General features: G+C 38.1%; 2 protein-coding genes and 1 long non-coding RNA gene across 3 annotated transcripts in view; 1 reads left to right on the top strand and 2 right to left on the bottom strand.

Annotated features, from left to right (window-relative positions):
• TINAG (tubulointerstitial nephritis antigen) overlaps positions 1–12,205 on the bottom strand; it is a 44,892-nt gene extending 32,687 nt beyond the window's left edge. The window contains exons 1-4 of the mRNA XM_064412211.1: positions 11,728–12,205; positions 7,414–7,477; positions 6,286–6,375; positions 4,584–4,698 (exon numbers count right to left, since the gene is read on the bottom strand). Coding sequence (XP_064268281.1) covers positions 4,584–4,698; positions 6,286–6,375; positions 7,414–7,477; positions 11,728–12,097 — 639 coding nt within the window. The 5' untranslated portion in view covers positions 12,098–12,205. The remainder of the gene's footprint in view (positions 1–4,583; positions 4,699–6,285; positions 6,376–7,413; positions 7,478–11,727) is intronic.
• Positions 8,204–14,848, top strand: LOC135296184 (uncharacterized). Its single transcript, XR_010358232.1, has 3 exons — positions 8,204–8,278; positions 13,535–13,603; positions 14,799–14,848. It is a non-coding gene; the product is annotated as an uncharacterized LOC135296184 (long non-coding RNA).
• Positions 14,849–23,623: 8,775 nt separating this feature from the next.
• The window catches only part of MLIP (muscular LMNA interacting protein), a 98,484-nt gene continuing 95,373 nt past the window's right edge, over positions 23,624–26,734 (bottom strand). The window contains exon 13 of the mRNA XM_064412210.1: positions 23,624–26,349. Within this exon, the coding sequence (XP_064268280.1) occupies positions 26,257–26,349 (93 nt within the window). The 3' untranslated portion in view covers positions 23,624–26,256. The remainder of the gene's footprint in view (positions 26,350–26,734) is intronic.

Raw genomic sequence — 26,734 nt, 5'->3', positions numbered from 1 at the left:
ACTATTTTTCTAAATTGTTTATGTGATTTATAATTATAAAACATACCTTTTGCTAGGATTATTTAAACATATGAGGCCAGTTCTTTCAAACTATTTTAGGACTCTTTGGAGAACCAAATTTTAGCCCTTTGCCTGTATCGGGATCACTTTGTTGTGTACACTGTGAAACAGCAGTGCCTCCATCCAGCTTGTACACCTGGATTTGCCACAGAGAATCCCCAGCTGAGAAAAAGTGGGTGAGGAAAAAGGAAGCTCGTATCTCAGGTCTGTATCTGACATTTTGTTGGGACACAGCCCCAACAGGCAAATTGATGCAGTCTGTGTGCTTTCCCAGACCCTGTGGTTCTGGGCTGAGCAGGTTAGATGCAGGCTGCGAGTCCTGAATCCATGAAGGAATACTGCAGTGACTGTTAGATCACTTCAATGATTTTGAAAATCTCACCTCCACCTGTACAAGGCCAAAAAATTTTTAAACCTTGCTAAAATATTAATCTCATTATTTTGCTTAATCAGTTTCAAAGACTGTTTTTTCCGAGGTTTATATATATGGGTCTTGCAACATCAAGAGACACTCAGGAAGCAGCAACAAATTTAAATAATAACTTGAAAAATTATCATTATGTTCATTATTAGTGAGTAAGCACTAGCTCAAGATTTACTTTGCAGATGAAACATACAGGAGAAATTCCAGACAAATAGAATTTCTTTTATATGATGAGTCTGTTCACTACCAACCAATAAAAAAGCAAATTTTGGCACATATTTAGCACAATTGTGTGGGTAATGGCTGCTTATAATGCTCATTATGATGCTTCATTACAAATGAGGCCAATGAGAAAAGCAAAATTCTAAATAGATCTCCAGTCTTGACAATGTATTGCTTTATGTATTCCTAACCTACTGTCACTGTATTTATTAACCTCGTATTGTAAATCCCAGAGCAAATTCCTCATTAACGCTCAGCCTTGTCATTTAGAAGTACAGGACTGATCTGTAGTCAGAAACATTGGCTTTTTTTCTGAAAAAGTTTCTACCCTGATATTGAGAAGTGCTGCTGGTCTGTGGCAAATACCAAGTCTAGACAGCTGTTTCTCAGTGTATGCTCCATGGACCAGCATCAGACAGCAAAGGCAATCAGCAAAATGACTGGTGAACTATTTTTAAACCTTTCTATGTACTCTCTGCAGTGAAGTTAGCAGCCTGACCAAAGCAGGAAGGTAAGAGGACATAAAAGAGCACTCAAATATCAACAATGACTTCTTCAGAAAAGACAGATGACCAATAAGAGAAAAAAAGAACAAAGATAACTGAATTTGCAAATGTGGAAATATTTTCCCTGAAGAAAAGCAATTTTTTTTCTTTTTTTTTCAATATAGCAAAAAGATCCTGGACATCACTTGCTTTGTGAAGACCAAATGGGCATGAATGACCTTCAATTTGCAAGAGAACTACAACTGCTGAGGGGTTTTACTGTGAAAAGCCATATACCAGTGGAACAGATGCATTACTTTGTCTACTTTCCAATAGTTTTTGCCAGCTTCTTGGTATTTAGTGAGAAAATGGTGCCTTATTACTGAATGATGTATTTCATTGTCTTGTAAGATGGCACACAGGTGAGAACCTTGTTTCTGGGGGTGCAGACCTTACCATTGCAATGTATCTCTTGCCAGGACTTGTGCTGACAGAATACCACCAAAAGTGCATCACAATGCTTTTAAAGGTGTTGCAATTATTCTTGTGCTACATGGAACTTCAAGAATGATTGCACTGTCTCCTGCAGTGAAAATGCCTTCTCAGATGGAGGAGTTTCCGCTTTGTCAGGAGTCAAAGAGGTTTAGTAATGCCTTTAGCTGTTGGTCCATACTGAGGTCTAGCCATAATGTGCAGCAGAGGGTCCTCAGTTCAGATTTGGTTCTTGCTCCATATCATTGCCTTTTGGCTGTTCTAATGTACCATCATGAAAAACTTCCCTTCCAGACAAAAGTATCGCCTTGTTGAGCAGGTAAGGTCTTTTATTAAAAGGAGAACTTTTAAAAGCTCTATGAGCAACTTGAGGAAGTTTGTGATTTCACTAAGAATGTTGCAGAAGCTGAGAAAGCCATACGGAGAGTATTATTTTACATTTTAGCTTTTGTAAATAGAAAGATTTCCTAGAATCCTGTGAAAGGTATGTGATTCTAGCAACATGTAAGGAAGTCTCACGATGACTAAATGCATGAATGTGCCAAGGTGGATTTCTGGAGAAAAATGCACTGAATCTCCTTGGGTGTCTGGTAGTGCCAAAGAGAGTTGTGTTGCGGCTCACAGATTTCATAAAACAGCAGACAGAGAAAATATGACTGAGAAATGTATCTGTGGAACAAAGGCTGTAAGAAGTGTAGCAGTTAAAATAGCTGCAGGAAACTTAATAACAATGATTCAATAAGCTGGATATAATACAGGACTACTGAGTAAACAGCTACTGCAAACTGAACAAAGGAAAAAAAGTATTATGAAGAATTTCTTGAAACCTTCCCCTCTCCTGTTTCCCTAGGTGGGATTTGTGTCACCTAGCTAGATACCTAGCAATGGAGATGTCAATCTCTGGGCTGGGTACATGACATCTTTTTTTTGCCTGTGCTACATAAGCTTCACACTCTATCCCACAAGGAAAATGCCAAAAACAACAAATCAGTCAAACTCTTTTGAGCCTCAGTGCAGTTCACTGGTAACTTAAGGTAGACACCTACTAAATGCTTAAATTATTTTATGCCATTGTCTTATTTTGACCTGCCATCTCCAAATCAAATTATCCTTCTTTGGCTGCCAAGAGTAGTCCAGAAAATCCTACAAGGCAAAACTCCAAAGCTTAATTCCTGTCCACTTCTTACTCTGGCACCCTTCAGAGTGTGATTTTTATTGAGCTGGCCAATCTGGGCATGAGCACAATGCCTCACCATGCTGGGGCAGGGAGCAAATATTGTTTGTAACCAAGAATGGTCTGAATCAACCAAAGGGTTAGGACTGCTCAAATTATTACAGAGGCCATGCCCTCTTTCCCCAAAACCCATAGGGTTTTAGGGAAAGAGGGCATGGCCTCTCTTTGGCACTACCAGACACCCAAGGAGATTCAGTGCATTTTTCTCCAGAAATCCACCTCGGCACATTCATGCCACAGGGCCTTCTATCATGTGCAAATCCTTCTGCCACTGACACCTAAAGATTTTATATATATATATATATATGCATATATATATATATATATATATTTTCACACTTTGGTAGATTTTTAATATGCAGCGGTATAATTTTTCATGCTTTCTCACATTTCATAACAGTAGATTACCCTTTCTCACAGATTTATGCCACCTTCTTGATATTCTGTTTAAATAAATAGTCTTGTTTTCAAGAAAAGCATTTCTGACAAGAATACCCTGATTTGTACCAGCACACAGGAGACACAACAAAATATAGAGCTGTGAACCCCTTGGAGAGACACTGAGGGGCAGGGCCAAGGGTGGTTACCAGGGCCACTGGTCTTCCATAGAATGTACTTGCTAGACATACTAATTAGTTAAACTTACAAAATTTGTGGAAATCCCATAATGGGTATGCCCAAAGATATTTTCTGCACCTGAAAGCTTTCATTAAAGAACTGCTCTTTATATTACCACCTTTAATATTGTTTGGAAAGTTTTCTTTTGATTGTAGAAACACCACAACCCATAAACAAGCATCAGCAATTGACTTCTAATAGATAAAGAAATGGCATCACTTGCCTGAGTTATACTGAAGGCAAAGATAAACACCTGTTATACTTAACACTTTTGCAAACCTTGGATTTATCTGTTTATACTTTTACCTCTAATTTCACTCTGGTGAGATATTTAGGTGGAGATTTTTGGTCTGTGAATTCCATAAATTGTGTCCTCTAAGAAAGAAACTAAGTAACTGATCCAAAGCTTTGGAAAAATCACTCTGGATTCAATAACTTGTATTTTTTCTTAAATTGCTTAACCAATGTACATAACTTAAAATGTATTTGCTTTGATGTCAAACGAATTTCAGCAAAATAAATGATAGGAAATTTAATTTAGTTGTCATGAAAATTGCCATGGCCAAGGCATTTAGAAAGCTGGTAGTAGAGAACCATTTCATTTTGCAATTATTTCCATAATTTTGATGTCCATTTGTTCAAAACCCATAAAAAGCTTTCACAGCTTCTTTCAAAGATTGCTATTTAGTCTCAGCTGTTCACCTTAATGAACTATGCCCAGATGTATTTTTCTATGGATACAGCTGTGTGTGCAAACATTAGCAAATGGAGAGAATTAATATAGAGGCCTCTTAAGGAAGTGAGCTACAATGATAAGTTAATATTGCTGCAGAGCTTCACAGTGATTAGGATTTTCTTTTGCTCTTTCTTGTTTGAATTCTGTCAATAGGGCCAGACATTCTATGACTTATAGAACTGTTTCAGGATCATATTCAACATGGAAACATTTAGTGACAAAACCCTGAATCATACTCTTATAATTGTCCATATTTATCTTCCCATGTGATAAAGTTATTTTAAAAAATTAACAAGTGTACATGACACTTACAGGAGCCTCTCTCATATTCAGCAAAGAATGAGATGGAGGGAAGGTGCCCAGGCGCTTTTTGAAACCTTCTTCCACTGTCATTCCCCAGAACTGACTGTAGTTTTCAGCTTTCCATCTTCCTCAGAGATGAAAACCAAAAAGCAAGACCCAGGTTAAAGATAACACTCACATTAACACATTATTCTTTCAAGAGTACAACTACCAAAAGCATCCAGAAATAAATTTTTGAAATTGTACTTCAAAAACTTGCATTCAATATGCATGAGAAAATATTTGCTATGGGCTTTTCCACTGCATATAAGTGCAGGATGGAGCAACACAGCATTATATGAATAGTGGTGATTTGGGGTCAGCTTCACAGCAGCCTGCAGGACACAAGTGTGCAATACTTCAGAGCAGTATTGGCAAACAAGACAGTCAGAACATTGCTGTTCTCTTGAAGTTATGCTCAAATCATGCTCCAGCCCAGATTCCCACAGAGAGCCAGCAGCCTTGTGCTGTGAGTTGCAGTGCACCTCCAAGCTCTGGTGCACCAGCAGAGAGGTATTGTTGAACCCAGCAAAAAGCCCAGCTGACACCTTCTGCCCAAGTTTTATATCAATAGCCACTGTGAGAGAAAGGGCTCCCCATGATTCTCTAAGTATTCCCTCGCTACTCTCAGGTGGACCCGACTCAGATTGCAAAGTTGACATGCACAACACAATAAAAACACCCTTGCAGCCATACACATTTGGAACACACTGAAATTTACTACTGGACAAGGGCTGAGTGACAGGGGAGAGAGCATTGTCTTTACCCGTTCCTTCCTTGCTTTTGTAAAAAGAACAAGGAAAGGGATTTGTGCTGCCCAAAGAAGCCTCACTGTTGTTGGTCTCCCTGGGGTCAGTGAAAAGTGCAAGCACAGGGAGAAGTTGAGTCATATCTCACCTGTCACCCTGTGGCAGATGTCATTGGTCACCACTGACAAGAGACAGGTTCAGGCTCCAGGGGCCCAGCTTGGTTGTTTATCCTAATTCAGCTGCTTTAAATGCCTCCCATGAAGTACAAAACTTTTCAGCACTCATGACAGCTTGAAATCTGGGCAGGCTTCATTGGCAAATTTGGAACCCCAGATCCTAGGGAGACTGCCGCTGTATCTCTGTCTGTAAACAGCCAGCAGGCTCCCAAGGCACAGATCCAGTACTGGGGTCCCTAATCTCTGTGCACTAGCCAGGGGAATGAGATTGTTAGTGAGAAAAACACCAAGCCCTCTGAATTCTGATAACTTGATCCCCATTACACCCATTTTCTCCACTTCCAGTGCTACATAGAGTCCTGTTACATGGAACAGTGCTCTCAAGGGAGCAGAAAAAATTACTTTAAATATCTATCCCAAGTAATAAACACAGTGAAGAATAGGGGAAGGTGATGCAAATCTTGTTTTCACAGAAAAGAAATTGTTCTAAATTTGGAAAATATTTTAGATAGATGTTTACAGCAGATGTTCTCTTACCAGCATGAGATGTTCAGTATCTTTCCATTTAAAGCTTTATAATCTGCCAGTGATTTGGAAAGTTTCACAAATGCATACTTACTGTCAAATTGCTGTAATGTATTTGGAGAAATAAGGGATGGGAAAGACTGCATACCTTGTAATTTGCACATACACAGAATGAGCAATACTGTGATGCATAACAAAACTTTAAAATAAAAGGGTTCTTACCCAAAATCTCCAGAATTGATGTGCTGAATTAAGTCTTCGCGAACAAGGCACACGTCTGTTGAACATTTCCAGAGACTGTTGAAACATTTGCTGAAAGGACAAGAATATCATTAAACAAAAAAAAGAATTGTCAAAGGAAAAATATGCACTTTAACAGCAGAAGGCAGATGGAGGGGGGAAAAAGTGTGAACAATATAATTGTCACAGAGAGTTTTTGAAAACATAGCATGATTTCTTCCTACTTCACTGTCTAATGAGTTGGAACAAGGTGGGAAGGTTTACAGTTTGTGAGAAAGGTCATCTCTGAAACATTTTTCTTCCATCTTTCTGAGACCAAATGAGGGAATGTAATGTTGATGTTGAATTCCTGAAAAAATGTGATGTTTTGAGGAAGTTTTACTCTGGAAACCCAGAAAGGGTTTTGTGGCCCCAGACATAGTGCTCCAAGCACCCCGGGATAAAGTCAGCACAGTGGGAGCTCCAGCCCTGTTTGGATCGGGTTGGAGCCCTGGGATTCCTACTCCAGGGTAGGGTTGGTTTTTGGAGAGGCAAAGCCCAGACACCCAACAGCCAGGGCTGACAGCAAAGCTCCCCTGCTCGCTCTGTCTGGTCCTGTCCAAGGCAGAGAAAGGACTGCTCAAACAATTCACCCCTTTCAATATAAATGCATATATATGTATATATGTATCCTTTCCTTACAGGTTGATATAAGTTCTCATAACTCATTAAAAAAAAAAAAAAAAAAAAAAAACAAAAACAAAACCACCAAACTATAAAGTTTAATGATATTTGTTATATTTGTTTGATCTGCATTCAGGTCAATGCCCAGGTCTAGACTGAAACCATTTCAATTTAGGTTCGACTGAGCAGGAACTGAATTAGGCCCATGAGGAAAAGATTTGAATAGTCTAATACTCATATCTTGATTAGAAATTCCAGTTTCCCTCTTGCTGTTCTTCTAAATTGACTGTAATCTACCTCCACAAAATCTTAATACTTAGCACTACTTTTGCAGTCATTTTGATTTGATTACATGTTTAATATGAATTTAAAGATGCTCTCTACCTTAATTTCTGTTTCATGACATATGCTAGATAAAATTCAATTTGCAGTTCTCTGAAACATTACCAGGAATTGCAGTTGTCTTTAATTATTGTTCCTTCTCCGTAATATCGGCCATCTTTATAACAACCTGCCAACATAACATATAGATGTGTCAAAATAAAATAATTCTTCAAGTGAATTACTGAAAACTCTTGCTACTATTGCATTAATTGGTTTTATGCAGTATGTTTCAATTATTTAGCTGAAAGTCAGCAATATGTTTCCAGTTTCTTCCCAGTAATGAAGGCAGTTCAATGTATTTTATGTTTTTAGAAAATATATTATCATTCATAGTAAATAAATTCAGCATCAGATTCAAAACACCCACTGAAGCATTACTGTCTTATATATAAATTTAAAAAATTCTTCAAAGAAAGTTGTTTTCCAATATTAAAAATAAAATATTTCTAATATAAATTATTTTCTAATTGGCAATTAAAATAGAAATAAGATTTTACAGATATAGAATTTTAAAAACTAGTGAATGCTGCAAAAGTATTGTAATAAATTCTTTTTCCTTGCCAGATTAATTCCTCTTTGAAAAACAGACAGATCAATTGCACTTCAAGGCAAATGTATGTTTCATACACCCTTCAAAACCCACCATGGAAATCAAATTGAGGGACGAGTTCTCCAACAAAATACATCCCTCTCATTTTTTTTATTTGGTAACACTTCACTGAGAAAATATTTAGTGTGTGTTTCAGTACTTTCCGCATAAATTGTTTCATCAGTGCATTTGATTGTCAAAGCTTCAGTGGAAGAATGATCCAGACCGCCTGCACAGCGTCAGGATTGAGTTCCAGCAATCCAGGGCTTGTTCCTTGAGTCAGGAATGAGCACTGGACACTTATCACACGGAGCTCTGTTTTACAGCCTCTTCTGACAGGTGAGCCTCCAGACACCATGCTTCTTCCCCTGCTGAGAGGGCTTGGACTGCCTTCTCCTCCATTTTCAAGAAGCTCTAATATGGTGTTGACTTGCAAATGTGCAGGGAACCCTGCTCTTCCCCAGCAGGAGCGTGAGCAAGGCCAGGCCTCGGTACACACACCCCACCCTCAGCTGCCTGCACCTCCTTCCTTGCCAACACAGAAACACGCTCTCTGAGCCCTGCATGATTGCATAACAAAGTGCAGAAGGGAACTAGAGGCGATTATTAAGTGATTATTAACTACAAATACCTTTATTTCCCAGTTTTTAATTCAGCAAGCTCTGGGAGGTAGCACAGGTAAAATAGATCCCGCCCAGGCAGTCTGAGGCCCAAAGTGTCTGCTCTAATCCAACTTCAGCTAAGAGCTGAGGTATTTTTCACAGAATACTCAAAGCAAATTACCAAGTTGCCATAGTTTGTCACAGTATGCAACTAAGTCAGCATGAGACAGTAGCTGGAAGGAGGATCAAGCAAATTATTTCAAAAATATCAAGAGAAGGAAGTATTGATACAGCATTTGAGAGATGGAACAGACCCTCATTGGAGCTGTGCTGGGAGGGCTCACTGCCTGTGCCCAAGATAAAATGCAAACCTGGACTAGTACAGAAGCAGCTTTATAATGATGTATGCTTAAGGAATCGAAAATTAACACTATGCAGTTTCTTTAGCCTAGCCAAGTTAATATTTTGTGGCCCAGGAGTACTGCCTAAGGCATCAGTGAGACAACAGAGTTATCTAAGCTAGAGGACACATGAGAATACAGCAAATGTCTGGCTCTGAATGTATCAGGTTGGAATATTAATACATTAAGTGGGAAATTAATTAATTTGAAGATGCAGCTTAATGACTCTGTGAATGAGATTTTATGATGTGAAATCATCAATGGAAAGAAGAAAATTTGGGCAACGGAGACTTCCTTCACAGTCTAACATTCATATATCCTTAATGGTTCTTATTTAATGTGTCCCCAGCATTGATGTGAGTACTTCTGTCAGTGAAATATCTCCAGGTTTACTCTCTTGTAGGTCAGATCACATCTGTCATGTAAAAGCAATCAGCAGACACACTGGATGTCACTTTGACACCACCAACAGGGTGAGACCCAGAGTGTGGGTTTTCACAGGGCTTTTTGTACTGTCAGAATAACTGAAATAAATATGTTAAATAAATAAATTATAAAGTCCTGAGATGAAACTCAAAAAGTTCTTCTAACAACAGAATTTAAAATATGACTATAATAAAAAGACCCAGAAATTCTATTCAGTATCTAAGGCAGGAATGTGCAGTTTCTTCTGAAACTACACATGAAAGTCAAAGAAAAACTGAAGGCTGGGTTTATAAAGGCAGAGTTAAAGCAGTTCCACACATTTAAATCAATACTGACCCCCAGCATGGTGCACACACATGGAAGAAGTCACAGTGTAGCTTGTTTCTGCTGTACACGATCAGTGAATATGTGGGGATCCAGAAATAAACCACTGAGCAGTTTTATTGCTGTACATTCCAGCCCATATAAAACACTTCACTGGTTTATTTAAAGAACTATGACTCAGGAGGCTTTGAGAGCAAAACCTCTGGTAACCAAAAGATCAAGATCTGGCTAAAAAGTACTTTGGCACATGTGGTCGTTAAGTGCTTAAATAATTCCTAGCCTAAGGCAGAAGTGTAGTCTCAGTTGCTAAAAGTCAGCTAGCACACTTGTGTCATTTCTAATAATGCTTCCTAATTTGCTTAATCTTCAGACATTTAGTCCTACTTGTTTCTCCTTTTTTCATTCCAATTCCTCAGATATTCCAGTGCTACAAGGATTCTTTAGACACAGTTTTGTTTGTTACCTTTCTTTCCCCCTGCTTTATTTTGGTTTTGTTATTAATCTTTTACTATCTGAATTACTTACATAATGAATATCCAATAAAGAGATTGTTTAAAATTTCAGACTTTCCATCTTTTTAAAGATGACATATTAAAAATAGTATAAGATCATCCATAGGACAAGCAAAGGTACTGTAAATATAATTGCTACCCCTGGCAGGTATGTTAGGAGTTACAAACAGTGAACACAAATGCAAAAAATTGGATTAAGAAAGCAGTAAAAAGATTACCCCTAACCTATTCCCTTATCTAAACCTTCTGTTACACTTCTGCCTTTCAGAGGTAGGCTTGTGGCAGTGATCATGTGGCAAACTGCTGCAGGTTTTGTAATGATTCAATTCCATAAGACAGTTTGCCAAAGTAGACTCACCAGCTCTCAGCTCTGGGCAGAAATACAACTACCTGTTTAAGTAGAGCTTACAACAAAAACCTCATGTCAAAAATAATATACACCACTGCACCAAATAAAAATGAGAAGAAATTTTATTTACATAGAGCCTTAGAACATTCTCTTAAATGCTTAGAAATACTTTGGAAAATCAAATTTGTTATGCAGCATTTCTGTCACTCCCACTTATCAGATTTTGGCTGCACACCTAAGAGCATACCCTCCTGAAGAGCTTGTGTTCTGAGTGCTGAACTGCAAGCAGCAAGGTTATTGCAAAGAGTCAATTTTTAAAAATCTCCATAGTATTTTATTGATTTTAGGCTTTTTGAACTTTGGTACATTCTCTACATCTTTGGCCAGATTTGGTGTACTGACAGTAAGAAGCTACATAGTCTTAAAATCCACAATACCAAATTTTCTCCACCAGCAGAAATTTGGCCTACCCACAAGCCAAGGGAGGACCAGATGTTGGAATTTTTTTTTGGTTTTTTGGTTTTTTTTTTTTTTTTTTTTGTTTTGGTTTTTTTTTTTTTTTTTGCAATCTTTAGTGCTAAAAAGAATTAGACTTAGCTTAGAGTAATCCTGGAGGCACTTGCACTGCAAACTAAGTAGTAAGACACTAAAATATACCACAAATCCTTGTTCTAAACACATCCCTTCACCTCCTCCTTGTTCTAATCACATCCCTTCATTTAGTCCTGCACCTGAGCTGTTGCCAGAAAAAGTGTCCTACAGGAAAGCTATGCTGAGTCAAAAGCATTGCAGAACACCTCAGGGCACTATCATTCAGGATAACCCTCAGTTTTGTTGATAATTTGTTTGTACTAATGTACAAATATTTAGAGCTTGCTGTTCTTCTCGTGTTAATCTGTGAAACCCTATTGAAATGTTTGTTTACACTAATTCTGACCCAATGAGGCTATTTGAGAAGTTTCAAATGAAACAGAGGTTCTGTCCAAGACAAATACAATCAAATTAATGCTCATATCCTAGAGACAAAGAAATAACAGCAAGTGTAATTCTCACTCCAGCTTCATGCTCAGTGTCTTTATCCACTATGACTTTAGTAAAATTTTCAGGATTTTACTTCTATATATCTTTTCACTGTGGTGCACTAAAGCCAGCTGAGCATTTTCTCTCTACTTACCCGCTGCTAGAGGCGGCCAAGGCTCCTCTGACCTGCTGGGCTGGGCGGGGTGGTTGCAGACATCCCAGTAGTCCGTACAGCAGTCCACAGGCCCAGGGGAGCCCGAGGTGCAGTGCTGGTCACAGTAACACACAGCTCCTCTGGAGACAATGGTAAAGCGGCAGTCGTCATCTCTTCCTGGACAACAGCCGCGTATCCTGCAGGAACTTCCCTGATACAGACTCCTTTTAATCCTGTTCCACTTAGCAGGATCACTGGCATTTACAGAGTAAAGTGTCTGGGGGAAATTTCTTCTGGAATCAAGACGTTTTGTCATTGAAACTTCACTGGCAATGCAGTATAAGAGCAATATCTGAATTTTGTGCCACATTCTCGTGCCTCTGGAAGCCTTTTTGTCCTTCACTTTCTCAGCAAATGTTCATTTACTCTGGAGGTAGTACCTCCAGTTAGCAATCAGAAAGAAATCTGAACTGAAAGCTTTAGACTACAGTTTTCCAGGAAGAGTTTGCATGTGTTAATTATTAGTCAGATATGTTGCAAACTGATTTATTTGTCCAAGATACAGACGTACTGGAAACAGAGTCACAACTATGTATTCATCATTATGAAATGTTGGTGTGATCTCTTGCAAGTGAGAAAGTTTATAGCAAAGTTTCAACGTATACAAAATATACACGATCCAGTACTTTAGTTCTACACTTCAGACTTCTAAAATCAAAACAATGTGAGAATGAGTCCATGGTGTCAAAGGAAGTTCTCTTTCTTTTTGTTTACCTATAACCAACATGTTCTCCACGTGATTAGAAAACCTTTAACATCTAGATTGTATCTCATCTAAATTTTCCTATCTGATAAGCAGGGTGACATCACTGCAGAAACTTATCCTGCATCCCCCATTTCAATTTTGTTTCCAGTGATCTATCTTTATATGCTTCGCTTTTTTCACTTATTTTACTATGGGAAAATTCAGAAAAAAAAATCAGGTGATATTCAGTATAAATCATTACTCAAAGGTATTCTTTAAGGTTTGCATTTCTGTGGTCAAAATCAGCTTGGCAGTCATTCTAATTAACATAATAAATACCCACTGATAAGTTCTCATGGTTATTTAAAAAGTAAATGTCTATATTTATATATCAAAAAATAAAAAATAAAAAATGAAGAAAAAAAAGCAGTTATCAAGGATAAGTCTAACAGCCTTTGCTACATGATCTGTAATCTCCAGGTTTTTGAACTGAGAGCTTAAAGAAATATACATGGTACTGTTGCCAAAAAAATATTCAGAAAAAAGTACCACAGAACTTTGAAGTTTCTACCAGAGATAGCACATAAGGCTTAACTGAAATGAAAAAACCCACACACAATTTCAGATCTGAACAAGACAGTTTAATTCCCCAAAGCTGAACAAGCACAGGTAAAAACCAGTCATCCTTCTGTCTCCATTTCTTACTAAGTGAGAGGAACCTGGAGAAGTTGATGGTGGGTTGTTTTCTAGGGAATTAAGGGGATTTTTCCTTTTGTGACTTCAGTTGGGCAGCTTGGGAAGGCACAGCATCAAAGGGCAGCTACTTTTGAAAGCACAGCCAGTGTGGATGCATTGCCATGAATGACAGAGACATTAAGAGGCAGAGTGGGTGTATGTTTATATGTTTTGGCTTGTAATCCAAATACCGAAGTCTTCAATACAATTTCTTGCCAGCAGTGCTTTTATTGGACCTGCCTCCTACACTGTCCTTGTCACATCTAAGGAGCTGCAGATGAGGGAAAATTACCTCTGACCACACAATTTTATTTTTCTCTCTTGCAGGCAATCTTCTGTGTGAAAGACAGAGAGGCCAAGGTCAGTAATAGGCAATCACTGTCCATCACATTAAAGGTACATAAATCTTAACCTTCAAATTTGCTCTGTTGTTTGTTTGTTTGTTTTTGTTTTGTTCACAGTAGAAAAATTTGGAAAACTTTAATTCTGTCACTGACTGCAATGATGGAACAAATATAAGGGAGCTGAGAAGGGATACATTCATGGAAACAGTGAAGTGCCCTCTGGAAATTATAATTTATTTTCCTTACGTCTGTGCAGTTCTGTCAGCTCCAAGAAAATGACCTCTGATTTGCACTGACATTAGAAAAATTCACATCTCCTTTCTATTGCAAATTTTCAGAAATACTTTTATCTAGTTATCTCCTTGCTCTGGAAGCATAAGAAAGAATTTGTGGTAAATGCCTGTCAGTCAGATCAAATGAACAAGCATATCTCTTTTTAACTTTAAAGACCTGCTGATGATAAGGCAGAGGCAAGGAATTTGCTTGGAAATAATTTCAGCTCATTTACACAGGAGTTAGATTTCTTTTAAAGGAACACAAAAATCAACTTGTGTTCTAAGCACCTTTGTTTTCCAACAAAGTTGATATAACCCATTTTTCCCACTTGATGGTTTCTGTTCAAACTTAAAAAACCCCACAAAACTATTCCATTGTACTTCAGCAAACAGATTTTTTTTTAGCATTTTCCCCTGTAAGCCAAGCAGCTCTGGCTGTGAAAGCATGCACTGAATTATCTGCAATAATTTAGAAACAGCTGAATGTGATCCTTTTTCTCTGTTGAAGATTAGCCTGTTCCAAGCGTAACAGCTGTCCTAAGATTTTGAGTTAGGGTCCTAGTACTAGTTCTAGTTGGATCAGTTGAGTGCAAAAATGTTTGTCTAGTTCCTCTTTCAGCAGTTCTTGATGTTTGCCCCTGAGCTTCAGGAAACACCACACATTTGGCAGAAATTCAAATATTAATAGCACTAAATGATTGATGGAGTAACAAACAAACAAAAAAAAAAGACATTAAACTGTCCAAGAACCTCTTTAAAGCTGCACCACGGTTATTTCACAGCCTTTCTTTCAATAGCTGTCCTAATTTGTTTGACTGAGCCTAGCAGGCATCATAAAAATCTCATCACTTTCAGAGAAGGGTAGGATAGCAGTGGCTGGCAAGACTCCGGGTGCTGAAGGTGACTGCCAGGATGGACAGCTGAGCCCACCCCATCAGACAATCATGACACTTTCCCTTCTACCACAAGCAGAATGGCTGCCACAAGCAGACTGGAGTCAAGGCTTGTGCAGGGGAATTGCAGTACTGAGACCTTATGCCAGGAAAATGAAGGGACACTCAGCCAGTCAAGGAAGAAATCACAGTGCCAGATCCCAGGTCTGTCATTTGCCAGTGGGCACAATTCAATGCATCAGAGAATCCATGTAATTGCTTATCTCCAGTTTAAACTGTGCAATGATACTAACCATCCCATTTGTTGAATTCAAATGGAAACTTAGCTGGTGACTCCTGGCACAGAATGCACCACTGATTTCTAATGGCCACAGTACTTTATTCTTACTCGTCTTTTTTATTAATGGTTGCAATGCAGTGAAAGTTTTCTAGGCAAAATTACTTCAACAAAAGTATTATCCCACAATGTATTGTCTCTACCTCGTACTAATGGCAGAATCTTCCTCCCAAATTGTGAATGACTGGCTCCTAGATGTGTTTATGCAGAGACAAGCTGTGCGTTAAAGTGATTTTCTCACTGTCAACTCAGTCTTTGTATGTTTGCAGCAGGCATAGGAATGGGGGTGCCTTCACCCTGTTTGGCAAGAGCCTGCAGCTCACTGCTGTGGGTTGTTGGTGTGGTAGCAAGCAGTTGCACTTTGAATTCAAAATTTCAGGGCTGCCTATCTCAAGTCTTATGATGTTAATCCAAGATACATGTAGCTCAGAATAATGATCACTTAAGTGACAAATTTCATCATCCTGTCACAGTGTGACTTGTTATTCACAGTCTCTGACACCGGTTCTTCCAATTCATCAGATATTTGAATCAACAGATTTAGGGCCAGAGGTAGAGGAAGAGCAACTGACCCAAATTGTGCATGCCAAAGAAATCCCATTCCTCACATACAGAGATGCACACACACGAATGCCCAAGAGTTCAGAGTCAACAACCACAGGTAAAAGGAAATTACTTTATAGGTGTTACAAATATACATTACATGGTTTACTATTACTATTATTATCATTATTATTATTATTATTATTATGTGGTTGTTATGGCCTCACAGCCTTTTTGCTCTACCCACCACAGTAATTGACCATGCATATTTCCTGTGTCAGCTGCATCACTTGGCCAGCCTTGAGGAAGCAGGTGCCATCTCATTCCTCTTGCCAGCCATGCTCTTGTGCTGTGTCAAGGTCAGCCCACTCTGGGCTCAGCCCTGTGAAGGGTGGGGGACCTTGTGCATGAACCAGTGTCCATGTAGTCACACAATTGCAGGGGGTCTCCTAAATGGTGTTTCACTAGGACTTACAGAACAGGTAGCAGCAGTCTCATACCTTAATAGGAACCTCTCAAGAAACACAATCAGGTGCAGAAATTTTGGCATCCCAATATAGGATGGACCACATGCCGCCTTTGTTATGCCATCAGTGCAGACTATTGTGAACATATTAACCTGTGCATCGCTGCATTTAGCTTCAGAGAGGTGACGTTTACTGTGAATTTGCCAATCCCAAACCTCATCAACCAGTCAGAGATGAGGGAGACAAGCATTGTACTGTATTTCATTGACAGTACGAGCTCTCAGAAAGTATTTTTCTGGTGTTGCAAGGAAGTTATACACACATTGGTGTTCGTCTCCTTTGTCATCCAGATCTTCATCTGATTCCAGCAGAGAATCTTAGAAACATAGAATCATTAATTTTAAAAAGATGTTTAAGATCACCTAGTCTATCACTGTGTTCTCCACTAAACCACATCCCCAAGTGCTACATCCACACATCTAATGAACAGTACCTGGCATGGTGAATCCACCACTAACCTCAACAGCCAGTTTCAACCCTTGACAACCCTTTGAGTGAAGAAATGTTTTGTTAACACCCAATTTAAACCTCCTCTGGTACAAACTGAGGCCATTCTTATCCTATCACTTGCCACTTGGAAGAAGAGACTGACAACCCACCTGGCCACAAACTCCTTTCAGGTATTCATAGAGAGTGACAAGGTCTCCCCTGAGCCTCCTTTTCTCCAGGCTAAACATCCCCAGCTCCCTCACCTGCTTCTAGTAAGATTGTATCTTAATTCTTTTAACAGGCTGATCCTCAGAGTTGCCTAGGTGCCACTTTCTGATTCTCTTCTTTCAAGGATTTTTTTATACCTTAAGGTATAGATTTTTTCCTTTCTCTATCCCTGAGTTGCTACTCTTACCATCCTAACAAACTCCTTCTCCTTGTGTTTTTACTTTTTTTTTCATTTTGCATAGCTTTAGCTTGTGAAGTTCCTGAGGTTTAAGCACTTTTCTCATCAAAACTGAGTCCAGACCACAGATCTGGACCAAACCAGTCTTCGGAAGCCAGCCAGTTGAACCCTGGGACCAAGGGCTGTCCTTATTCTGATGCAATATCCAGATTTTCTCAAATATGTCACTGTCCAAATACACCTATTGTGCTGGACACATTTCCCTTCTGACCACTTGGTCCACCTTTAATAAGTCATTTTCTTGACAGCTTGAGTTGTAGCACAGAGCAACAAAAGAAACATCACAAGCATGCACAGAAGGGGGTGAGCATGGCATGTCAGACTGCAAGAGAAGTTGAGGTAAAAAAGGGATCATAAACCCTCAGTAAAAATATGCAGCTATTGTAATCCTGTTGGGAATGTGTATTTTACCAGAAAATCATTACTGAAATCAGGGTAAAGGCATCAGAACCTAGACTAAATATATGACACTATTGAATAAGCAGCATCCATTAATCTTTTAGTATTACAGAAAAAGCAATCACTGTTAATGTTGTTTTGCTCTTTATAATCTCTCCTTAAAGATTTCTTTTCTCTTAATACTTTTTCTGTTGGTTTCCCAGGACAGAATTTATAGAAACTAATTGCCAATATAATCTCAATTTTCATTCATAGATGGAAGCTTTTTGAACAGAGAGGGAAACTCTTAAACTACACATAGATGAACAAAATCACAAACCCAGACGTAATCAAAAGGATTTCTCCTTTGTCCTTCCTCTAATTCCAGTAGTTCTTTCTCTTGCTTGTGTTCCTTTGACCTATGGGGTCAGTCTATCTCATGGGTTGATTTAAACTTAAACGTAAACTGTGTGAACAATTGTCTCAGCTAGACATGCTAGAATGGATTTGGGCTCTACAAAAATGAAATTAAGAGGAAAAGAAATCTGGAGTTGGAACAAATTCAGAACTAAACAAATGCCTTGAAAAAATGAGCAGGAAAGCAGACTAATACTTTTGAGAATCACACAGATCACATGGCTTTAAATATTAATTTTTCCCACTTCTGTGCCTTACTGAAACCAAGAAATATTATTATGTCCTTAGTGGGTAGATCTATTACAGCTCCTACAGTATTTTTAACATATTTATAGTTATAGATGTTTTCATATGTATGATTTTTTTTCTATTTTTAATTTTTTTCTGTACTTTTTTGTTCTATATGTATGTGGATTTCTGTCCCCACAAACTCTTGAACTCACTGAAATGCATTTGCAGTTTTTTTCCACCACCTGGTTGATAGCTATGCCATTCACAAGATCTATACTGTTAACTTCTGATATTTTTCCATTGAGAAAGAAACTAATACAAAAAACACCACCCTTAAATCTGTAGCAATCTTTCCATGAGGTTTTTAAAAATTTATATATTACCTATAGAAAGATTCACTAATTGCTGACCTTTTCTTCTGTTTTCACAGCTACAGAGTCCAACAGCTTAAAAGCAGGTTGGATTGAAGTAACACCAGTTCCAATAGAGCAAAAGGCTGAGCAGCCTATGGACTATTCCACTTAAGCTGGTTTTAATTTTAATGTTTTTCCTTATGGTAGTATTTCATAAAATAGTTCATCACATTAATTTTAATGAAAACAGCAGGGATTCTCATTAAATGAACAGTATTACAATTCACCATGGGATTAAATGCTCCTGCACTCCGGGACAGGGCTGTGATGCAAAGGTCCTGAGGGGTGACTTGTGGTTCAATGGACCAGGACACTGGGGAGAACTCAGGTAGCTCATGCTAGCATGGACAACCAGCTTCCTTGCACTTTCATAATTCATTTTGAAAATAAAGTCTTTAAGTTCCAGGGCTGTACAACATCATGTGGAAGGAGAACAAGATCAAAAACCCAGCAGCATAAACTAGAAAGCAGCGTTTCTTCCTGGTGTGCCAGGAGTGCAGGCAGTAATTCTGCCTGCACTCTGAAACCTGGCAGGGTCAAAGGGGCTATGGATATTGCATGGCAGGGGAAAATTGCTGTTCACTGCTGACTGCTGTGGGTGCTGACACCAACACGAATAATCCCTGGACTATTTCACAAAATACAAGTGTCTGTGGTGGCAAAATGTGGCCAAGTTAAAGCACACAGGAGCATTTCTTTCCCAGCAATGCTGGCATTTGTTCTCAGCTATTTGAAACCCATAGAGCCAGATTTACAGGAGTAAAAACAAGAATCACAACAAAACATTTTGCAACAAAAATACAGCTTTATTTAATTTCAACATTTACATTACTTCTAAAGAAAATATGCTGTGTTATATTGGGCATCTCTGAAATCAGCAAGCATTTCAAGAAATGGCATATTCGTTTGTGTATCTCTGGGGTTAATTATGCTAGTACATAAGATTATTTCTTGAAAGAAAATGTGATTTTTATTACTGCCTTGCAACTAGCATACCATAAGCAATATTTTTAATGGTGCTTTAAATAAGAGTGATGCTGTAGAATCCTTCTTATTATAGAAACAGGCTTCAAAATTCAGTTTTAGCTCTTGATCCTAATTTGGGGCTGCAAAAGAAAGATTGCTGCTTGAACACAGTTTGTCAAAAATACATATTAGTAAGATGCATAACACACACTGAGGTCGCTTAGTTTTCCTAATGTATACAACCTGATGATCTGGCTAAAAAATATAATTCATAGTTTCACAGGAAAAAAACCTAAAAGATATATTCAGCCACCTCCTTTGTCCTATAGTGTGGGAGAAGATGAAAGCTGGCACATCAGATTTATCTTGTGAGAAGCTTTCCTATCTTTGCAGCAGCCTGAGGCAAACTGCTTTTAGGACTTAAATTTTCACAGAGCTGTAACTGTTCAAATTCAAACTAAATCTCTCTCCCTGAAATTTAGACCCATCTCTTTGTCTCCTACTCATTGGAAAGATGAAAAAGTGACTAATATCCCTTTATAATAGTCCATTATGAAGAGAGAAACTGCTGTCCCTCTACTCTGTCCTTATTTCTTATCTTCTGTGTGAAGACACTGAAGCCTTTACGTCTTTTCTAAATCTCCCATTTGTTTCCCACATCCTAGACCACTGATTTGCACTAATAGTGAAAAAAAGAGTAATTATCTTCATCATATTATAAGCATTCCTTTCAACATCTCCCTGAAAGCATCACATCTTAGACTCAGTTTTTCCTCCTCCATAATCCTCAGGCTCTCACCTGCAGTATTATTGTCATTCTTTTTCTGTCTGTACCCTTCATATTTCTCTGTATTTTTCTTCAATCAATTGTATCATATTTATTTCAAGTCATTCTTTTAATGTAAGTGAATTTTTCTAAATTAAAATCTGGGCTTCAATGCTACTTGCAAATCCTCCCAAGTGGGCATTATCTATAAATGGGTAAGCCTATTGTCCATGTCACTGAGAAAGTAATTAATAGCAAAGTTTTATAGTACTAGAGCTAGAAGACAGCATTCTGGAAGTCACTGAGATGTTCTCCCACTCAGGCAGCAAATAACTCTTCCTAGAGTCCTGCTTTCCAATCAAGTACCTATCTACCTTACGTGAATTTAATTTAGTCCATATCTGCTTTGCTTGCTTAGGGATGTCATGTGAGACTACATTGAAGATACACTGTATAAAACACATCCTTGTATCTGCCTTGCTGTCACAGAAGGAAATGAGATCAGCTTGATAGGATTTGTTTCTGACGTGTCTCTGTGCAAATAATCTTATCTTCTTACCGTTCTCTAGATGCCCACAAATGTGTTGTTTAATACTTTGTTCCAGCATCTTGGAAATGCTGTTAGGACTGAATTTTCTGTGATTCTTTAGATTTTCCTTTCCTCTTTTGCTTAGATAGAACATTGTGTTTACCTTTCTCTAGTTTTCTGGGAATTTACTCATCCTCCTAATCACTAGTGTTTGAGAAATTGCTTAGGTTAAGTATTTTAAGAGTAAATTTCATTAGGCTGTTCCATTGTGAATACTGCAGTTCACTTCAGTATTCTTTCAGGTGTCATTTTCCATTTCTCTCCATGATCCTACTCTCAAATTCTTAATAATAATTTAAATAAACTTTTAGTCATAATTATTCTCTCTTTTTTTTTTTTTTTGGTGAAGACTGAAACAAGGAAAGAGGAAAAAAAAGGCACTGAACTTTTCAGCCTTTTCAGTGTCACCTATTTTCTGACCTCTGTTGCTAAGTATTACATTAAGTCAGCTCTCAAGCATACTACGTTATTTGCAATGTGGTATTGTTTAACTCTAGCAAACCATTAATTTAATGGCAGTGTGTGGTTATGTGCTCAAATATATATAAAAAAATCATCTTATTTCCCTGACATCCTTTCACAATCTAATTCCAGAGTATACCTCAATTTCTTCCAATCATTTGATTGATTCCCACTTAAAATTAATTCTATTGTGATTTTATTCTGTCATGCTAAGAACTGGAATTACTCTGCATTGGTAATTAGTCATAGAAAATCATTCACCAAGTATAACCACCTTATTGTCCAAACACTGAATTGTGTACCTAAAGCATCCTATCATCTTTTCAAATAAAATGATGAAAATTTTGATAAAGTGACACCAAAGTAGTTACATATACTAATTTTGACTGTAATCATATTTTTTAAAAATAGCAATACTCACCATCATATCTAAACAGATCCTCTTTCATTGGAAACCTATAGAAAAATTACAATAAAAAGTGAAAACAAAGTAAAGACGAAAATAACAACTGCAAATGTTATGCCAGAAGAATTGTAAAAACTGGTGGAAAACTCCATAGAGCACTTCTCAGGGTTTTTTTTTATCACTGCTTTGCTGCAGTCTTAATTTACAGCTCTGCATATTGAACAAGGAATGATTTTTCATGCATTGACATTCTTGAGGAATTCTTCTTCCCACAGCAATTTCAACAGACAAGCATCACCTTGACTAATCACACATCAAATTCACATTGGTTTTCCACCTTCCACTTCTTTTTTGAACCTCCTGCTCAAAGGACAGAGCATGTGGCCACCCTTGCATTCGCATGACAGAGGTGTTTCTTGCCTCCCCCTTAGCAAGGATTTTGCCAGTCTTCTGTAACAGCCTGGCACCAAACCAAGGAGAAGGATAGACTACAGGATGGACCAGTGCAGCCTGTCCCTATCTGGGACACTGGTCTACAAAGACAGTATTCAACAGTTCAAAATGTCTGCTCCAGGTGGTATTTCAGAGGATGCTAGGGTGATGTGTCCATCAGAGATCTGAGGAGTCTACATGTCCTGGAAGTCTGTGGACGTTCCTAATTTGGAGGGAGAAAGAGGCTGATATGCCAGGGATATGACACCCATTCTGGAGGACTTTGCCAAACTGGAGGAATGGGCTAGCAGAAGATCCATGAACAAAGGCAAATACAAAATTCTGCACAGGGCAGGAGACAAGGGGGGATGGAGGAAGTGAATAACCTATGCAATGGCACAGGACAGTGACTGACTGACTGACTGACTGACTGACTGACTGACTGACTGACTGACTGGGTGACTGACTGAGAAGCAGCTCTGCCAAGAGGGACATGAGGTCTGACACCACACAGAATGTGCATCAGTCCAGCCTCAGTGTGGTGAGGGATAGCCTCATACACAGTTGCATTAATTAGAGCATAGCCAGCAGGCTCAAGGAAGTTATTCCCTCCCCTCTGCTGGGCACTAGCAAGGCTGCATCTGGAACATAGTTTCCATTATTGATCCCTCATAATAAAAATAGATTTTGCTTTGTCAAGCAAACAGAGGAAATCAATGGACAACTGTCAGGTGTTTTTTGATTTCTGGGAAAGATGTGTGACAGATGAGGGGTGGCTACAGGTAGCACTAGTTTAACATAAAGAGTAGACTATGGGGTATTTATTTTCTCTTTCCAGCGATTTAAGAAAGGTTTAATGACAGCCCAGATTTGCATGGTAAAAGAAAACAAGGCAGCAAGTGGTGAAATTTTAATTAGCCATAAAGAAACATTTTATATCATAAGAGTGATCAAACACTACAGCTAATTTTAATCTGATTCTATGATTCTAATTACTTATGCATTACTTAAGTGTTGAATAATTTAAAAAAAAACTTCTTTAGCCTACAATTATGTTCTGTCGAGGTATTCAAGGCAAGTTCTTTTCCTCTAAAACTATTTCTCAGAACTCCTGCCATTCTTTGAAGGGGACCAATAACAACAGCTGTTTCTTAATGCCAAGTGAAATATGATTCAAATTGCAGTTTGAATCACATACAGATATTTCAAACTTTATCATTCTTTCAGACTTTTAAATGTAAACTTATAAAACCAATATATTTACAGTAATTATTTTTATGCAATCACCTTACAAATAAAATTCTATAAATGCATATAATGCTTTCTCCTTGTTACAGCACAGTGATCTAATATGTCCTTTCAAGTCAGTAGGCTATAACTGAAAGTTTTTACTTAAAAGAAGAAGATATATTGAAGCTGACTAAAGTATTGCCAAAATACCTGATGCACTATAAATTTCCTGTTGAACATACAAAATCTTAAAGAAAAAAAAAATAAAGCACTGTTCAAGTATAAAGTAACTAGAAAGTTTGTCTGCTGATATTTAAGGTTTTTATTTGAGATTTTAGAAGTGTGCATTATCTGGACTGGCCTTTCTATTTATCAGAAAGCAACAGTTTACTGTTTCAATGGCCTATCCAATTTAAAGGTTAAAGAATTTATCACCACTGACACCTGGAAATCCTACTCCTTTAGTAAAAACAGTGGTTATTCCTACATTTAATGTTCCTTTTCAGGGTCATTAAATTTTCAGCTAAATGAACTGCTATAAGCCTATGGAGAGAACCTGGGGCTGCACTCTTGTCTTGATCAAAATAAACCAAGGGCGGTGAGATCCCTACTCCAGAGAGGAACAGGGGTCTGAACAGAGCAATGTTCTGCCATTCCAGTCTACATCAGCTCCACTGTCTGGGGAACAAGGCTGCAAATGTGTGCAAGATTGAAAGCAAAAAGTGAATAGCACATCTGTGATGTGACACATGAAGAGCCCTCTGACACATGAAGAGTCTGTCTCCTAGGAAGGCACAAGGAGCAGCACTGTCTTTTTCCCAAACATGTCTGGAAAGATCTATCTCAGTGCCAAATGGAAAAGGCAGGTGCTTGCATAAAGTTGACCTTTGAGTGGGAGTGTTTCCAGTGGAGTTCCCTCTATTTCCATTAGGTCCTTTCTTTGACAAGCTGGAATCTTCTTCACAAGTTGAAAAGGTATTGAGCAGTATACAAGTGCTGAATCATTACAGAATAATTCAGGGTCCAGTGAGGAGAATGTTTAACTGGAAGAACATCGCTTTGCCGTGACAATGTCATTTAGGTTGGAGTTTTTGTTTACAGTAAAACCCTTTACATAAATTCTGTAGTACAAGGACACTTTCATAAAATGGGTACATTTTCCTCTTATAGGTAGAATCTATCAATGATTAATACTATTGTTGACTTCTGAGCAGGAACACTCCTTAAGTAAATAAAGACTAAGAGCAATGTATAACAGAACTTTGGACCATATTGACATTTTCATAGAATTTCAGATTTCAAGAACTTTTGTTACTTAGCACAGATCCAGCTGGTAAAATTATGTCACTACTGAAGTCAATAGAATCAACTTTCTATCATGGGGTCAGTCTTTTTATGAATGTTGACTTCAGAAATGCTATTGATTTCTCAAGTAACTATTGCAGATCTTTCATGAACAAACAAACAAATAAAACTGAGTCATTACTTACTCAACTGCAGCAAAAAATTACATGGACCTGAAGTAATTGTATTGGTAACTGCAATTAGTCATTTATTAGTAATTGTAATTGTAGACTTGGGATTATGTAAATCATAGATGAATAAGGGTAATGAGGACATACTTTTGGCCCCTGCACACAATGGGGTTTTTTTCAGATTATACAGGTACATATGCCCAACGTTCTCTCTAAAGGCTCTGACTCAGTAAAATTCTGAGAGTGATTATAACACCATTCACACATCATAGCCTGGGCAAACACCAGCTTTACTTGAAAGGAAGATGGTAGGTATCAGAAACATATTGTTTGGCTATGTTTCAAAGAGTATCCTTCAGCCTTACTCCATTTAAAATGCACTGGTTGTAGAGGAGGATTTCACAAGGAAGATAATATCACTTATTTATTTTCTTACATTCACAGGGAAGTCACAGGTCTTACTTGGTACATGCCATAACAGAATGATGCTAAAATTACACGAATGCTATTCTTCCGAATACAAAGGTACCTCCATCTTGTTTTTTAGCTTGTTTTTGGGGGTTTTTTATTATTATTTCCAGTGAATACTTTGCTTTGAGGAAAACAATACAAATTACTAAAAAGAAACTAGCAGCACATTTCCCTCATTTCCTCTCTCACTCCTTCCTGGAGGTATTTACATTTCACAGAGCATCTGCTCATCCATTTGGGTTTTTTTGGAACTGCACAAATCACACTTACTTTCTCATTCTGAGGGAGGAACATTGCAGGAAAAGTTAAGTATGATCCTATATATAATTGTAGATAAAGAAGGCAAATAATAATTTAGATAATATAGGAGAATGATCTAAGGGTCTTATGATAGCTGTAGGAGTAAAATTGGGCTTATGACTTGGCAGATTTTTTCCTAATCAGTTCATCACCCAAAGAGAATTCACTAAGAAAAAAAAAAAAAAGAGATATTAAATTAGGTGAGGATTTGTGGGTTATGAAACTCATAAGGTGGAAATTCGGTATAAACTGTTCCTAGAGTCAAGATAGTCTCCCAAATAAAAAGGAACAACACAGGTGCCTGAGAGATGCTGTGGTTTTAAAAATCATCTACCAAGACCTACTTTGCTTTTTTTTAATGCATTAGAAAGGGAAAGCATTATAACATACAATTCTGAAAACCGAACCACATAAAAGAGAAAATGGTGAAAATGTGTTAGTTTTTCCGAGACAGCTTGACAAAAACTTATCTCCAGGAAGCCACTGCCCTCAGGTCAGCTAAGAAGGCTGTCCCAAATAACTTGAGATGCTCCTAGTTCTGTGTTGCTCTCCTGTCTGTCTCCAAGACAGCACAAATGTTGATCTCCTTCTGGGTATCAGTGCTGAATACTTCCATTTCCATCAATAGATCTCAAGGGAAACAGATGCCTTTGTTCAGTCCTTCTTGACTGAGAATGAAAAGAGGGGGTCATCTCTAGATTAGCTCGGCCTTCTCTGACCTCCATTAAAGAGACAAAGAGATTGCTCAGCCTTCACGTCACCAGCATGGTGTGTCCTGGTCACCTCCTCCTGCTAAAAATGAGATTAAAAATTTGGGAAAATACTGGATCATTTGCTCTGTTCAAGTGAGTTGAACAGTCCTATGAAAAATACTTTCTTTGATTTGTAATGGAGAAAATTGTAAATGTGTCATCTCTTGATGCTACTTCCCAAGCAGTTTGTGGTGAGCCTGACACAATTCTTCCTGCTATTTCTACATGGACTGAGTCCACTTGCATAATCATAGTGGCAAAATACTCATTAGTGACAGGCCCCAGGGAACCAGCAGTCAGCCTGCTCAGCTGTACAAAATGGTATCTGACACTTTCTTTTAAACTTTAAAGCTAATTATTTGTCTCTAGCTAACATTATTATAAGTTATCCAATAAGACGTTAATCAAAGGAAATACAAAGTGTA

This window comes from Passer domesticus, chromosome 3, assembly GCF_036417665.1.
Source record: "Passer domesticus isolate bPasDom1 chromosome 3, bPasDom1.hap1, whole genome shotgun sequence".
Lineage (NCBI taxonomy): Eukaryota > Metazoa > Chordata > Aves > Passeriformes > Passeridae > Passer > Passer domesticus.
This window is presented reverse-complemented; position numbering and strand designations above follow the sequence as displayed.